Source organism: Pleurodeles waltl, chromosome 10 (genome assembly GCF_031143425.1).
Source record: "Pleurodeles waltl isolate 20211129_DDA chromosome 10, aPleWal1.hap1.20221129, whole genome shotgun sequence".
Classification (NCBI taxonomy): Eukaryota; Metazoa; Chordata; class Amphibia; order Caudata; family Salamandridae; genus Pleurodeles; species Pleurodeles waltl.
Genome location: NC_090449.1, coordinates 947,245,679 through 947,262,838, shown reverse-complemented (window position 1 = coordinate 947,262,838; position 17,160 = coordinate 947,245,679). Strand labels below are relative to the sequence as shown.

Below are 17,160 nucleotides of genomic sequence, written 5' to 3'. Positions count from 1 at the left end.
AAAGTGATGGGACTCTGGTTTACCTGGGCCAAGTGCTGTGTCTATCTGTTATGTCTGGGTTCCTATCCAAAGAGTATCACTGGGAGGAGCCACACTTAGTTGACCCAGAACCATAGTCCAGTATCTTGGAATACACCTGTTTCACTTGACTGCTGATCTCTTCGTCGGGAGCCTGGGGCACTACCTGTCATTCCTGAGACCAAAGGTGCACATCTGGAAGCAGCTCCTGCTGGCAGCAATGGAGAAAATAGCAATATCAAAGATCGTCATACTTCCCCAACTTCTATATTATTTTACACATCTCCTCCTAGTCCCCACCCCGCTCATTCTTCTGAGACCTGGACACCCTATTGAGGGAGCTTCTTTGGGGGGGCTGATGCCACCGCACTGCCTTGACAAAACTGCATCTGCTGACAGGTATGGGAGGGTTGGGTGCCCCTTCTTATGAAAAGTATTACCTGGCAGCCCAATTACAATGGCTGTCCCCCCGGCTAGCAGGACAGAACCTCAGTGAGAAAGTTCAGGGGTCACACAACCCTTACAGCAACTGGAGCCTCCTGTTTCCAAAATACACACCTCCATCTCCAGGGTCCCTCTACAACACAATAGCTCAACGATGTATGGTCAGGACGTTTACATGCCATGTTACACCATATGCCCCACTCTCCCTCTACAAGGCCTCCCACGCCCCCTTAAAATACTCTGTACTAGATCTACACCACTAGCAGGGGCACTCGCTGGACACGGTGGGGACCTCCTCGCTGAGGGATGACTACTCACTTTTGAACAACTCCAGACAGACCACGGAATAACCACAGGCCAATTTCTCATGTTTAAGCAGCTTCTCTCTGGGTTCTCTGTTCCGTACTCACATGGTCCTCCAGACGCTACTTCAGATGCGCAACGGGAAACATCTCATCATCACTTGGCTATACAGGGTGATCAGGAAACACATTTGGTTTTCACTCTCGACTTCAAACACTAAAGGGCTCATTTACGCCCCTTGCGCCATCGAGCATCACTTTTTGTGTGATGCTCTAGTGGTGCTGTGCACTGCACCATACTTACAAGGAGGCCTTGTAAACACAGCCTCTTCACACACAGCACTTGTGTGGCAGGGAAATGCAATGGGTGTTTCTGTGGGTAAGCCACAGCAGCACACGTTGCATTTTGACATTGTCCCGGATTTACGAGATTTCATAAAGTGGAAGCAGCGCCCCTGGGGTGGCGTTAGCATAGCGCAACAAGGAGAAGTGCTTTTATTTCTCCTCGTTTTTTGCACTCTCTATGTGTGCTGCATAAGCACAGTCAGAGAGAGCAAATCGCCATTGAAGATTGTTTTTGTGCAGGAAGGTGTCCCTTCCTGCACAAAAACAATCTCCCCTGCAAAGCAGCCATCCTTGCACCATGGCGCGAGGGTGGCTGCATTGGCACTCAGCAGCAAATTGAGTGCAGGGGGAAACACACAAGTGTGCCATATTCTTGTTAGTACGGCACATGCCTGCATTTCTAAGGTGACGCACTGTGGCGCTGCCGATTTTGGTGCAGTGCTGCGCTGCACCACTTTATTGCAAATGAGACCCCTAAGTGGGAGGAAGATATTGGGAGTGGCTGCACGACAAAGAGTGGGGGCATGCTTAAGGCCCAATCAACTCAACTGCTACTTATGCCAATGTAAACCTATGCTGCCCCCGGTTCAGCATCAGCCAACCTATGCCATATGCTGCGGTCCTGCCCATCTCTCTCCCATTACTCGTCTTACAAACATGTGACCCTTCATGTTGTCTTGGAGCTCCCAGATTTGAACTTGTGGGAGACCAGCACTTTGGGTCTCTTCAAACACCAGAAACGGCACAAGGTACATTCCCAGTTCACCAGTTTGGGCCTCCTTATGGCGAAGCGGACTCTGACAATGCACTGGAGTGTGCCGTCGGCATCACCAGTGATGGCACGATACAGGGTGGATTGTAAATTAGGAAGGGCAAAGCCCTCAGCTGTGTGGAAGCCTGCCATATACACAAAATTATTCTCGTTAACGCCTGGGACACACTACTAGATAAATTCTGACGGCTAGGCCATCAGTGGCTCCATCTTTCGCCCCGCCCCCTAGGCCAGCAAGGGGGGGGCTGACCCTTATAGTGAGACCCAAGTTGCAGAACCCTCATCTGACTCCTAACCCCCAGAGAACCGCTCCTTGTTGTGTGGCGCATACTCATCTCATAACATAGCACTCTAGAAAGTCGTATTCTTCCCATCCAACCATGCTGTCCAAGCTGAGTCTACAGGCAATCCCCAGCCCCCCCTTGCCTCAGTCAGCCCACCGTTCCTCTTAGATGCACAGATCCTTCCGCTAATGTACCTGGCCCCTATGCCCTTTTCCCCCTTAGTTCTTTATTAGCATAGAATCATAAGGCACTCTTCCTGGGTTTACCCCGCAACAGGAGTACATTAGACATATAGACCCCGCAGAGCTTAAATCACCCCCTTTGACATCAATACATCTCGAGGGGTGGTCATAGAACCAATTTGAACTGGCACCTGCTCCTGTTGATGAACTATTAATCTGTCTTTCTGCTCTCACAGATGATGTGGTGATGCATCTTAAAAGATTAAACCTGTTGTATGTTTTTCTTAAAATCTCAATAAAAAACAATTAAAAAAAAAAATTGTAATTCGAGTCCCTGTTAACACAGTAGTTTGTGAACGGATCTGAAAAAAAAAGCCAATCATGATGTGGGACTATGGATATTAGAAGACACTGAAATGTTAAGGACATTTGCGTTGAAATCACAATGACTGCAAATCAAGAGTATCATTTTTACTTTATCGAAAGAGTACAGACGAATACACTTAGAAAGATTTCCAACATATTATAAAGGATGCTGCATTTTAAAAATAATTTCCCATCATTCCTAAATCCTGTGAAAAATACTAAAACAGCATACTCACAAATTACTGATTTTTGTTCAGTGAATGCTATTAACATTTCCCAGAGACATAATTATTGTGTGCGTGGACTGAATTACCCCATATTAAGTTACATAAGAAGCAAGATATTTTGAAAACAAAACGTCTTTCATTCAGGTGTTAAAGTGCTTTATTGACCAATACATGAATATCACACACAGGGGGTCATTCTGACCATGGCGGTAATTACCGCCATGGCGGAGGTCGGCGGTAGCACCGCCAACAGGCTGGCGGTGCACCGCTGGGCATTCTGACCGCGGCGGTTCAGCCGCGGCCAGAAACAGAAAGTCGGCGGTGTACCGCCGACTTTCCGCTGCCCGTCTGAATCCTCCATGGCGGCGGAGCGCGCTCCGCCACCATGGGGATTCTGACACCCCCTACCGCCATCCTGTTCATGGCGGCTCTCCCGCCATGAACAGGATGGCGGTAGGGGGTGCCGCGGGGCCCCTGGGGGCCCCTGCCGTGCCCATGCCAATGGCATGGGCATGGCAGGGGCCCCCGTAAGAGGGCCCCAAAAAGTATTTCAGTGTCTGCCCAGCAGACACTGAAATACGCGACGGGTGCAATTGCACCCGTCGCACCTTCCCACTCCGCCGGCTCAATTCTGAGCCGGCATCCTAGTGGGAAGGTTGATTTGCCCTGGGCTGGAGGGCGGTCTTTTGGCGGCCGCCCGCCAGCCCAGGGCAAATGTCAGAATCACCGCCGCGGTCTTTCGACCGCGGTGCGGTGTTCTGACGGCGGTATGACCCCCACAGTTTCCATCATTTATACAATAATTCTAAAACAGCCCAAAATCAGATTAAAATAGCAAACCACCACCTTCCAAAATGAAAAAAAAAAAATTTCTAATAAAATGTACCTTCCCCCTGACATGACCAGTCGTTCAATAGCAAACATAATACATCCCGGCCAAATATGACCCACCGTAACAAGAAAGCAAATCTGTCAACTACCCCATTCTCAAATGGGTCACATTCAGCTGGCTACGCAGTCATGAAGAAATGCCTAGGTTTATTTTAATGAGAAAGGAAACTATCAGTTTCAGAATTCAACGAGAGGATGGCTAAAAATCCGGACCGTCAGAACATGGCTGTGACATGAGGTCACTGGCAGCTACACGGTGAACGTATGTTTGAAATAAATGAAGAATATCCAGTGTTGGAAAATGCATGCAAGCGTTCTCATCCGTAAAATGTATTATGATTCCCACCATTTCCAAAACAAAAATGTGCACAACCTATTTAACCCCTTGCTTCAGTTCCTTACTATGAGAGACTACCATACTTTTCGGGCACCACCGATAAACTCCAAAAACACATTTACAAAAGACCACCCGTCTTTACCTCATTCGGTTTTGGTAGTCTCTCACAGGCACCTGCATAGGTCGCATGCAGGGCAGTGACTGCAGCATATTTTGCCAGGGTTAGAGGAGCACTCTGCTTGGCAGCACCAGCAGGGATGCTGGGAGCATGGTGCAGTCTCAGTCTGTTTGCGATATGGTGGCAAGGTGGCACTATGAGTAGCAAGCCACAATGACGTTGGGTAGACTGGGGATGCTCTACACAGTTCCTGGTTCAGCATGAATGGATGCTGTGCGTTGAATAAGCTGACTGGGAACAGTGTTGTGTTCTGGAATGACGGAACTCTCCACTTCAAGATCTGCAGGAAAACAGGGTTACAAGGTAACAGGGTGGTGGTACTCAAATAAGAGGTGTTTGTATACCTTTTGGGCATTTTGCATTAGGCATACAAGAACACTTAGGAGGTGGAGCTGTGGCTCTGCCAACATAAATTCCTAATTAGAAGAAGGCTGTTGTGTCTTTCTCACTATTTGGTCTAATGTATAGCCTGTTTTTTCTATTTATTCTTTGCCTCTAAATGCACTTGGTGTGTTGCAGCACTTGTGATACGAGCAAGGATGAGAAAGCATATATTTTCTGTCTCTTTAGAAGAGATTGGTGCTAAGCCTGAGAGAACCAGATCTAGGTGATCCAAATCTATTTTGCATGATAGTCCGGCATTTATGGCTGCCTCCCAGGTACAAGAGTTGATTGAAGAAACAGTTTCTAAAGCACTGCAGAAGAAAACATTGTATAAAGAAAGCACAACCAAGATGGGGAAAACTAAGGCTTGTTAACAGCACTATTCTAGTTCAGATCCTGCAGCTCTGAACATGGGCAAATGTGTTTGAAGAGAAGGGGCATATTTACAAGCCCCTTGCACCACTTTAGCACTGCCAAAGTGTCTTTTTTTTTTACGCTAAGGCAGCTTTTCTGCCACACCATATTTACAAAGTGGCACAATGCTTGCACTGCGCCAGTTGGCGACCCCTTGCACCACATTATGTGTCAGGCATAATGTATGCTGGGCGGCGTTCCGGTGCAGATGGCCCAAAGAAATGGCACAATTAAATTTACAACATTTCACTGCGCCATTTCTTCCATAATTTTTAATGCCTGCTCAGAGCAGGCGTTAAAATGATGCACCCATTGTATTCAATAGGCCTCTCTGTTATTTGCGGCTCTACAGTAAAAATAATTGGCGCTAGTCTAACAAAGTGCCACAATAACATAACAAATGTTGACGCTATTGTGCTAACGACCGCCATGGTGCGTCGTATACTAAATACAGTGCAACCACGGTGTCAGGTGCTGGTAGGGGGCGCAAGAAAAGTGGTGCATCATCTATGATGTGCCACTTTCTTCTAAATATTCCCAGTAATATCTTACTTAATCATATAAGAGAGAACTTGGGGTTTGGTCAGTCCCTGTTCCTGGAAGACTGATGGGCTTTTCCCATAATTTAAGAAACCTTACCTGATTGCAATACTTATACATGAGAAACTCAAATAATTAGGGCCAGACTTATCATAGCATTGCACTGCCATTGCATCGCAATCCTTAAGTCAGATTTACCAAGTCACGCAAGGCCACCTTGCGTGGCCCTGTGTGGCTTGGTAAATCTGGAGTAACAAAAGGCAGCGCAAGTTGCTGTCTTGCTTTTCTTCTGCGCTGTGAAGACATTACATGGGTGGAGCATGGGTGTTTTCATGCATCCACCTATGTATTTTGGTGCATTCCCAGATTCAACCTTACTGGTAAATTTGGAAATATGTCAAAATTGTATGACTTGCCGATAGAGGTGCAATGAGGATAAATATCTTTATTTCTCCTTGTCGTTTCCTCTTAAAGAAAAAAAGAGAAAGAGGAAAACACCTTAGAGGATTACTTTTGCGCAGGAAGCTATCTGTTCCTGCACAAAACAATTCTGCATGCAATGCATTAAGCAGCCCAAACCACAAAGCATGAATTTGCACAGCATCTGGAATATGACTGAGATGATTTTTTTTGCCATTGTTTCCAGCTGCAATTTTTGTACGTTTTTTACCACACAGATTCAACATAATTTGTGTTTATCGACGTGTGGAGGAGATCTCATCTCAGAGGAAGTGTGAAATCATGCACTGAACGGGCACAGAAAAAATGGGTGGGTGTGGTCCTGGAGTTTAGGGTCGAATTTAGTGATTAGCAATAGAGTAAATTCCACCTATTGTCAGCAGCCATGGTAAATCTGACATTGGCTCAATTTGCACTGGTTGGGATGCCACCAATTATAATTTTGCCTTTAATTCAGTAACATATCTACTAAATCTGCCACAAAATAATCAGGGGCTCATTGGAACTTTTACTGCATTTCACTTGGTACTATCACTTTTGGTAATTAGAAACAGTGCAGTGTGAGATTTACCAGGGGCAGTATTACAGCACCAGTCCAGTTTCACACATTGAAATGACCGAAAACATAACCATCTATTTTCCTTGCTTGGAAAGTCAAAAACTTGGAAGGGTGCTGTTTGTACCTGCACCAATTTCACCAGATGTTTCCTACAAATATTGGATGGGCTGAAGCCAGTGGGTACAATAAATACTGCAAATATTGGAATGACTTTTCAGGTGCATATTTGTGTTTGTGGCCGAATGAGGACTTGCGAATAATAATGTAACACGTATAAGACACAGGTATGTTTTCATGTGTGGTTCTTGGAGGTGTATTGTTAGGAAAATGTTGAGTATAATATTACACATCAGCACACAGAATCAGAATAGTTCAAGTCACCTAAAAGTTTTACCTCCTTGCAAAGACACTCTTCCTGCATTTTTACTTGGAAATGCATCAAAATATTTTGATTATGCATATACAACACATGATGTCCTGGACCTCACAGCAGAAGTATAGTTTGCGGTACAGTAGCGGTTTTGTTCATGATTCGGTAGCAGTTTTCTTCAGGTCATAGTAGCAGTTTATTCCAGGTCACAGTAAATTGCTTTGTGGAACACTGAGCCCACAACAAGCCTCCCGTCATGAACACAGGCCACTGAAGATGCCTGCAGCTTGGAGCCATTATTGACATACACCTGAGTTAAAACAGGATTTTCAGAAAGAATATTTTGCAGCCGAAGCACCTAAAAATAAGAAAATATTGAATTTAGGACGATCTAAGAGTTACATATGGCAAAAAATGTCCACATTAAGTACAATATACCCCTTTCCATTGACCTATATTCTGCCTTCGAAATGTTACTCACATGTAATAATGCTACTATTTTAGTATGTTAGGCTTTAGTCAGTTGAAAGGTCTTCGGGACAACTTTGTCTCTTCGTGGAAAGATTGGTAATGCAAAAAAGTGATTGTTGCCCGGTTGGTGGCCCTTTATATCCTCAGGGAACAGTACCTCAGCTGGTCAGACAATGCTATTTAGCCACGTCTGATCTGGCGATGGAGAACTGAATGGATACCATCCTTCTTGGCACATGGTGACAGCTTCTGGAAGGTGTGATTCATGGGAATGCAAGAAAGTGACAAAGTGACCGAAATCCAGAAACCAAAACAAAGTTAGGATATAGAAACCCCATTATTCTGGGAGAACAAGGTGCCCATTCCACACCATGCCAAAGAAAAAAAAAACAAAGGCGAATGAAACCCACCATCATTTTTTTTAGATGTTGTATTTATTTTTCACATTTATCATCATAGCAATGTGGAATCATGCCCCCGATTAGTGTTGTGTGATAACTCTACTCCAGTGTATTCACTTTAATTAACTGGTATCATGTTACGTAACCCTATAGGCTCTTTACAAGTTGTATTATTTCATCCGGAGTGGTAACTCCAATAGAAATAAGCCTGTTTGTGTTACAGGGCACATAATGATCAGGTATGAAATATTCAAATCTCAGAATTCTGTCCCAGCGGACCAGGCCTCTCAGAGAAGCTGCAGGGTCTGGGTCTGTGGCATGCAACATTTCACAGCCACGAACACTGCCTGCTGTAGTCTGAGGCCTCACCTTGCATACATTACACCGGGTGCTTGTATATTGTGGCACAAGGGGCAACAAAGTGGCACAACGCATGCACTGCGCCAAGTTGTAAATATGGTGCAAGGTAGGGGCCTCCTTAATGCCTTCTTAGCATTAAAAAATGGCACTAGGGCGGCACAAGGGGATTCTAAATATGCCCCTTAGTGTTCCCCTTTGGGCAGGGGCAAGCGTCCCTTCACACCTGTCTCCCACTGATTTTTCACCCACTATGCTAGCCATTTGTAATTCAGTCTTGGTCCTGCTCCAGTTTGAAAAGTACAGCCTGTCCAGTCCAAACCAGACGGGAACACAGACAACACACAGACAGTTTGGACTTACTCATGCCTCGTCATTGAGGTACAGCCGTGAGTCCTGTGGCACAGTGAGCACAATTTTAGTTGTAGTAGATACGATAAGTATGATTTGTGTGCCCACACAAGGGACCTGTGCTTATTATAGCACAGACATAAACTATACCTCACTGATGAGGCCTATCTAGATCAAACTGATCTACAGTTGCATTTGTTTCAGCCTGAAACACTGGTGATGCTGCTATCTCGGTTGTATCTGGTCTGCGTTGAGGGTAAACATGAACTAATGCAGTCTCTGCTTCACCACTTGTTTGTGTGTGAACACATTTTCACTGTTGCTACAGATGGTGTACTTCCATTACTTTTGAAGTATCAGTTATGTGCTTCCACTGCCCCAGAGTGCATAGTCCCTGCCATGTGTGTGAAAGAAGCTCCCATAGCTGCTGCTGTTTCCATGGTTTATGTGGTTAATCATGGTTTACATTTCATGTTTTGTTCATGGAGGACAAGCACAATTGAATATCATGATTGGCAATGTATCCTCAAGCAAACATCCCTTAAGTTCCAACATGTTATGTTAGCAGTATTGTGTTCACTTATAAACACTTTAGCACATTTCACCACTTGGGCAGGGGAAGGGGGCAGTCAAACATTTTATTACTAAAGAGGAGATGTTATAAAAGAAAAGTCTGAAGATCACTGCTCTATAGCAATTATGATGGCTAGTGCCAAGCAATATTTACCTATTAGAGAGCAAAACTTGGCTGTGCCATTATGTCTCTTAAACATGAAATGAAGGAGTAATTTTTTTTTTATGGAAACGTATAACATCGTGCACTGAAATGAATACAAGTAAACTGCACATATAAATATGACATTTTCTGTAAACCACATTTATAATCTTTTTGCAATTATGTTTACGCTATAGTATTTTAGAAATGCTACTTTCATAATCATTTTATATTCACCATGAGAAAAGATTGGAAAATCATTCAAACTAAAAAGTGTACTCATGTTTATTTTAGCTTGGCCAAAGTGAAGGCACAAGTTCTTTTTGTATTTCTAACCTTCAACTTGAAAGCTTGTTTTATTGCATATCTTCCAAAGCTTCAGCAGAGAAAAATAATTATTTTATTATGCTAATGTGGCCCAATGAGGTCAAATTTGCAGCGCCATATTTACAAAGTGGCACAATGCATGCATTGCACCACTTTGTAACCCCTTGCGCCACATTCTGCCTGCGCTAGGCATAATGTATGCAAGAGGGGCGTTCCCCATTATGAGGACTGCAAAAATGGCCCAGGGAAGTCTAAGATTCCGCTTTGCCATTTTTAGCATCTATTTTTAACACCTACCCTGAGCAGGTGTTAAAAGGAGGAATACCATTGTTCTCAATGTGCCCCTATGTACTCCACAGGATTAGCGCCAAAAGTACATCAATTGCGTCAACATTTTTTACACTATTGCCCCTAGCCTGTGCCATTGTGCGCCGTATATTAAATACAGCACACACATGGTGTCGGTAGGGGGGCGCTAACAGGCGCAAGAAAACTGGCACTGCATTGCATGCAGCGCCACTATTTTTGAATTCAGGCCTATATGTTCTGAAGACTCCATCGTAGTGATCCTGCGCTAGTACATTGGTCACAATACCAGAAGCACATTAGAGAAAATTATAAGAACATGCAAAAGGAAGACAGAATCATATATGTTCTATCCTAATATTGCATTTATTACGAGAGGGTTATGTATCTGGGAAACCTTTACTTAACTTGGATTGGGAACTGCATGCATGATCGAACCATTCACTTTGCACTTCTTTTTGTGAAGAGCAAAGGGGCAGGATATACATTCCTTTAAAGTATAACTTTAAAAGGTTTATAGAAGGGGTCCCATCTGGTGGTGAGAGATTACTGTGACCACAAGAGTCCTGGCTCTTAGATGCTCCATTAACAGATGGTGTTGGAATCCTGGGCCATATGTACGAACACTTTTTCCCATAGACACAGAATGGGTAAAAACCTTTACTACATCTGGCCCCCTGTTCTTTTAAGGATTATGGGGGTTATTACAACTTTGGAGGAGGTGTTAATCCGTCCCAAAAGTGATGGTAAAGTGACGGATGTACCACCAGCCGTATTACGAGTCCATTATATCCTATGGAACTCGTAATACGGCTGGTGGTATATCCGTCACTTTACCGTCACTTTTGGGACAGATTAACACCTCCTCCAAAGTTGTAATAACCCCCTTAGTGTGGGGCAAACTGAAAAAGGCATGATTAAAGAATGGGCAAGGCAAGACTTTGGTGGAACTTCTACTATCTGGCACTGAATGCACCCCTAAGAACAGAGAAAAAGTTATCAAGTACTGAGAAAGAAATTGCCTGGCATTTTAGGACCAGCAGGGACTAATTACACCTAGTTGTGACCTGAATAATATAAAGGAGACTTGGAAAAAGAGAAGGTGAACTCTATACAAGACTTTTTTTATGATACTGTCCGTGTGTGGTGAGAATCATTTCTTGATGACAGGATGGCTAGTGTATTTATTGAATACACACTAAAGGTGATGGGAGCAATGCTTGCAAGCCTAATCGCTGGTAATCTCTCGGGATAGCATTCCAACCCATTGATTTTCACCCATAGTGCCCTCAAGATACCAGCCCATTCTTTGCAAATCAGTACTGGCCCTACTCATCAAGGAAACAGTTTATCTTGAACTGCCAGATGAGGGTCTCTCTTTAAGGAGCGCAAGAAATCTCAGACTGGTTTCAGCCTTGTGTTTATTGGTCAGTCAAACACAAAGGAGATGGCGAGATAATATGGAATAACTCATGGGTTCTCGACTCTCAACCTCATTTGTTTAATGTGCATGTCCAAATATTAAATGAATGACTAGTTTTTTTGGATGTCAATTTTGAGAGTTAAGCTGTTAATATCCAAGTGATATTTAATTTCTTGCAGGACCCTTGTAAGGGAACACACACACAGATGAGGAGGTACTGCCAAAACACAATCTTTGATGGATCAGAATTGGTATAGATTCAATGAAAGTCAAACTGTGATTCTGGCTACTGGCTTTCAACACTGGCTAAAAATAAATGTGGATTTACTTCCTGTTATAAATGGGGTCTCTAGTTGGCAGTGGTTTGCATCTTGTCCAAGTAGGGACCCTCACTCGAGCCAGGTTAAGGGAGTAACAGAGCTATGATAACTCATGTTCACCCCCTTGGTAGCGTGGCATGAGCAGTCACGCTTATCTCAGAGGCAATGTGTAAAGGATTTGTACACACACACACACATGTGCACACACACACACACACACACACAGTAGTGAAAACACCAGAAACATACTCCACACCAGTTTAGAAAAATAGCCAATATTTATCTGAATAAAACAATTAATCTTAGTAAAGCGTTTAGAAACCCAATAGCTCCAACTGAGGCTATCACAACGTCTTGACTGAGTCATTCCCAACAGTCTGACGCCGCTCTTCAGGGAGTGTGGCCTGTCACAGAATTGCACGGATCCCAGGTAAAGTACCTTGGAAAATGAAGATACAAAGACATTGCACGGAGTCAGGGGGTGAGGGGTCGCTGGAGCTGGTGCGCCGTTGGTTCCTTACTGCCACCGGGGAGGTGAGGCATCAGTTCCTTACTGCTAGGCAGGGGAGGTGAGGCGTCAGTTCTTTACAGCTGCAAGGGAGGCATCGGTTCCTTGTGATCACACTACGGGGCCACAGGTGCTGAGTCGGAGTCGGGTATCACTGACGTCAGTGACACAGCATTCAGGACTCACGATGTGGTGGGACTTCGGAGGCTGCAGTGTCGGGCCTGTGGTGTCAGTTGCGGTCATTGCACTTAGCGGGGACCACAGCTCTGGTGCATGCAGTGGCATGCAGTTGAACAGCGAAGCCAGTACCAAAGTCGCTCTGGAGTTGATGTGCTTGTTTCTTCTTGGTTACACCAGAACTCACTCCCAAGGGCCCAGGAACTGGATCTGGCACCCTTTGGCAATTCAGCAGAGGATCAAAAACAGGAGATCAGAAGCCAAAAGACAGGGAAAACCATTCCAAGAGCAGACAGGTCTAACTCTTCCTTATAAGCTGAGCAAGGAAATAAGATTAAACAAAAAGTAAGAATTCTGGAATTCTGGATTCATGCTTCTCCATGAATATCAAGTTAATAACCTCATCTCTTCCTTCAACTACCATCTTACATTATTTCAGCCATGTTGCTTTCTATTAAAAAAGGAAGACAGAGACATTACTGGCATCACACTGTTACCCCTAAAAGAAAATTAAGAAAACTGTTGAATTCAGCTTATGTGGCTGTCATTACCATATCCATAAAGCGCATATCTCTTCACCATGCCTAGGTCATCCTGGCTTCTGGTAGCTTCAATAGTTAATTTTAAAACTTAATGTTGGTGCATAACGCAGTGTATGTAAAAGTTCCGCAATATTAAAAAAAATGCACAGTAATTTACCAAGCATACCTCTAAGATCTGCAAATAATCATATTCCTCTCCATCTAAGGAGTAGAAAAAAGAAAGCTGAGGTAAATCTTTTCCTTGCATGGCAGCTCTCTTTGGAATGACCTCCTGGATGCTTTAAGATACTCGGAGCAGTTTCTCAGATTCAGGAAATTAGATAAGATGAATTTATTATGAGAGGGGTATTGTTGTGACTCGTGGTTGTGCTTCAATACCTTTGGGTATTTAGCGCCGTTAGAAATAAGGTTTCTGGTTGGCTAGGGTATGCACCTAAGCCAGGCAGAACCCACCCACTCTAGTCAGGGCAAGGGAGTTACACGTCCAAGATAACCCCTGCTCACCTCCTTGGTAGCATGGCACGAGCAGTCAGGCCTAACCCGGAGGCAATGTGTAAAGCATTTGCACAACACACACAGCACACGTGAGGCACTATCCCCACCACAAAGGAAACACAACACCAAGTTATATCAAATATACTGTATTGTACACAATGCAATTATTAGACCAAGCATCACATATCAGTGATATCATGCTACCTTAGCAGTTGTCAGAACGTTACGCATTAGTTACTCTGCAAAACTAGCAGTAGTCACCTATAACACACAGGTTACTTAGTATTCTGCAACATAAGCAGTAGTCAGGAAACACGTTATTACACCAGAGCACTTGTCATAAGAATATCATAAATGCCCATGTTAGGAACATTCTAAAACATATGGCAGGTCAGAAAAACATATTAGCATGTTATGCCCATAAAAGGAACATTTGCATACACATATGAAAACATCATCAAACATGTAGGCAACATATAAGTCAATAAAGTCTTTAAAAAGAACCTTTGCTGTATATATGGTCTTTTAGCAGTACCTGTGTCAGATGTAGGCACCTCTAGTGCCTGCAGAACAAAAATGGGGCCCAGCACTCTTCTGCGCCAAACGGGGGCCTCTCAGGAGTTCTGAGGTTAGGGGGGGTGGCACATGCTCTCTCTGTATTAAGGACAGGCCCTCCTGGGGCCCGTGATTGCTGGGGTACCCCTGGGGCCTCAACCGGCCCTCACGAGGGGGGCCAAAGTCAGCAAAAAGGATTTTGGAATGAGGGGGCGCCATGCACCCCCTCTGCATTAATGATGGGCCTCTTCTGGGGCCTGCGATCTCTGAGGGCCCCCCGCCTTCACCGGCCCTCCTACAAGGGGGGGGGCAACCAAGGGCACAAGCCACAAGGGGCCACCAAAATGGGACTGGTGGCGCAGGGGGCCTCCGGCGAGGTTTCTGTCCCGCCTGTGGTCCTCCAACAACTCTTTTGGGGCTCCGGTGGGGCAGGGAGATGCTTACTTCTCCCCTGCCCTTCCAAAACCAAGGACAAAGGGGCCCAGTGGGGCGGGGGAGCCTCCGATGAGGCCTCCTTCCCCACCCAATTTCTGCAGCAACATGCGGCAGCCCGCCCAGCCATCCGAGAGGGGAGGCACCAGAGTAGGTGCCTGTCCGTGCCCAGGAGGAGCTCCATGGAGCGCGCTTCACCCCGGGGGAACAATAGGAGTGCGCTCGCTCCAATCTTCTTCTTCTGATGGTGCCCCGGGGGCACAGAGAACAGCGCAACTCCGGCGCTCTAGATGAATAGCCTGCCCGGGCTGCGGCGGTGACTTTTCTCCAGCACCATTGCTTCAAAAAGCGCTTTACACTTTTTGAAGAGCCCGGGTCGCAGCGGTGTTTCTGGGCAATAAGAAGCGCTCTCAAAGCGCTGAGGGCATAAAAGATTAAGTGCTTTCTCAAAGCGCTCGTTTTGTCGAGTGATGAAGCACTCCTCGTGCTTCACAAGGTTGCAGGGGTCAGGGGCCACAGCAATCTGCCCCTGTGGAGCCAAGATTAAGAAAAAGGCCCACAGGTGAAGGGGCCCAGCAACAGGCCAGCACAAAGAGGATGCAAGCAAGTGGCAGTTCCTTATAGTGACCAAGCAGGTCACAGGTTAGCCCAGCAGCAGCAGTCCATGTCGGTTCCTGGTCAGTCCTTCCAGCCTTTTCTGTCCAGTTCCAAAATGTTTCCAAGAGTCTCCAAATTGGGGGAAAACTTCCCTGTACTTATACTCAGTCCTTACCGTGTTTTACAATGGTAGGGGAGAGGAGGTTCCAACCAGTTACAACTGGTTCTGGGGGTGCCCCCTCTCTCCTCCAGCACAGGCTCTAAATATCAGTTGGGGGTAAACAACCCTATTGTGTGAGGCCAGGGCACAGCCTTTACAAATGTAGGTGTGCCCCACCTCTCCCTTCTCTCAGCCCAGGAAGATTATTCAGTATGCAGATGCACCTCAGTGACGCCTCCACCCTCCCCGTGTATAGGCTGTCTGAAAAGTATGCACAAAGCCCCAACTTTCACTCTGTCCAGACGTGGATTGGAGTCAAGCTGCAAAACACCACAGTCATAAGAACAGAGAAATGCACACTTTCTAGAAGTGGCATTTCTGGAATAGTAATAAAAACTACACCAGTAAGCAGCATTTCTTATCACCATTACAACCATACCAAAAATGCCTACGCTACCCCTCATAAATCAGACAATACCCCTTACACATAAGGCAGGGCATTCCTAATGCAATCCGATGAGAAGGCAGCACTCACAGCAGTGAGACACCAAGTGAGGCTGTGTGTCACTACCAAGACAGGCCACGCAACCTGGCACATGTCCTGCCTTCTATATACATGGCACCCTGCCCATAGGGCTAGCTAGGGCGTACCTTAGAGGTGACTTACATGTAGTAAAAGGGGAGTTCTGGGCATGGCAAGTAAATTTAGATGCCAGGTCCCTGTGGCAGAAAAGTGCACACACAGGCCCTGCGGTAGCAGGCCTGAGATAGGATTGAAAGGCTACTTCAGTGGGTGGCACAAGCAGCTCTGCAGGCCCACTAGTAGCATTTAATGTACAGGCCCTGGGTATAGAGATACCACTGTACAAGGGACTTACAGGTAAATTAAATATGCCAATTAGGTATAAGCCAATCATACCAACTTTAGATGGGAGAGCACCTGCACTTTAGTACTGATCAGCAGTGATAAAGTGCTCAGAGTCCTAGAGCCAACGGCGAGAGGTCAGAAAAAATAGGAGAAATTAGGCAAAAAGTCAGGGGGTGAACCTGCCACAAGGGCCAGGTCCAACAAGCGCTATATAAATATTATGTTGATGAAGATGAATGTCCTTAACCCTCCTCTGTTTCCTCCTGTGGTGAAATAGCTCTACTCTTAGGCAACCTCTACAGATGATTATTCTAGGTCCTCAGTGCAATGATCTCAGCATTGCATTAGGAACCTGCTATTGTAAATACTTAAGCATATGGTAAAGTATTTTTTGAAGGTCAGCTACCTTGGACTGTTTATTGCATAGAACGTGTATTTCTCTATTTATTCATTAGGTGTTTTTAACACCACTGAATGTCTCCTTTTGGTGACATAGTGCTCAGTTGAATATGAATAGTACTAAAGACTGAGAATCTAGACAGTTAAAATCCAATCAGATGCAAGAAAAATCTCACCAGACACTACACAGGTGTAGTCCTTCGGTTAATGATCGTCTAAACAGTTTGCTTTGAAAAGTTCATTGAATGCCATTGAGTTGTGTTCTGCCTCAGGTAAGGATCAAGTGCATTCCAGAGTTTTGGGTACAGCTCTTTCAGGGACAGTGATTATGCTTTAGTCAAAAGTATTACTGCTGGATCGATAGCAGTGGTTGAGAAAGGATTTTTGGCAGGTGTGCAATGGGGCCCGTTTTTGGAGGGACTCCAGTCCTCTATTTCACTAGTACTTATGTACAGTTCTAATAATTCAAAATTTTACCATGGTCTCCAGTGGGAGCCAATAAATGCCTTTCAATCCTAGTATGGTATGACACTGTTGCTTGAGGTAAAGGCTCAGCTTGGTAGCCCAATGCTGTAAGAATTGTGTTTAGGAGCTTTTTACATTGAGAATGAATCCAAAATTCATAGAATGTCCTGGAACAAATGAATGCATTCACTGTATGCTGACAGAACAACATTTAAGGAA

General features: G+C 45.0%; 1 protein-coding gene across 2 annotated transcripts in view; it reads right to left on the bottom strand.

Moving 5' to 3' along the window:
• Nucleotides 1-2,803: 2,803 nt before the first annotated feature.
• Nucleotides 2,804-17,160, bottom strand: part of LOC138262058 (serum paraoxonase/arylesterase 2-like) — a 444,264-nt gene continuing 429,907 nt past the window's right edge. Inside the window, exon 9 of one of the 2 annotated variants that reach the window (XM_069211747.1) lies at nucleotides 2,804-7,430. In XM_069211747.1, coding sequence (XP_069067848.1) covers nucleotides 7,269-7,430 — 162 coding nt within the window. In that variant the 3' untranslated portion in view covers nucleotides 2,804-7,268. Of the gene's footprint in view, nucleotides 7,431-12,639; nucleotides 12,745-17,160 lie in introns of those variants that run through there. The other variant, XM_069211748.1, reaches the window with a different exon arrangement.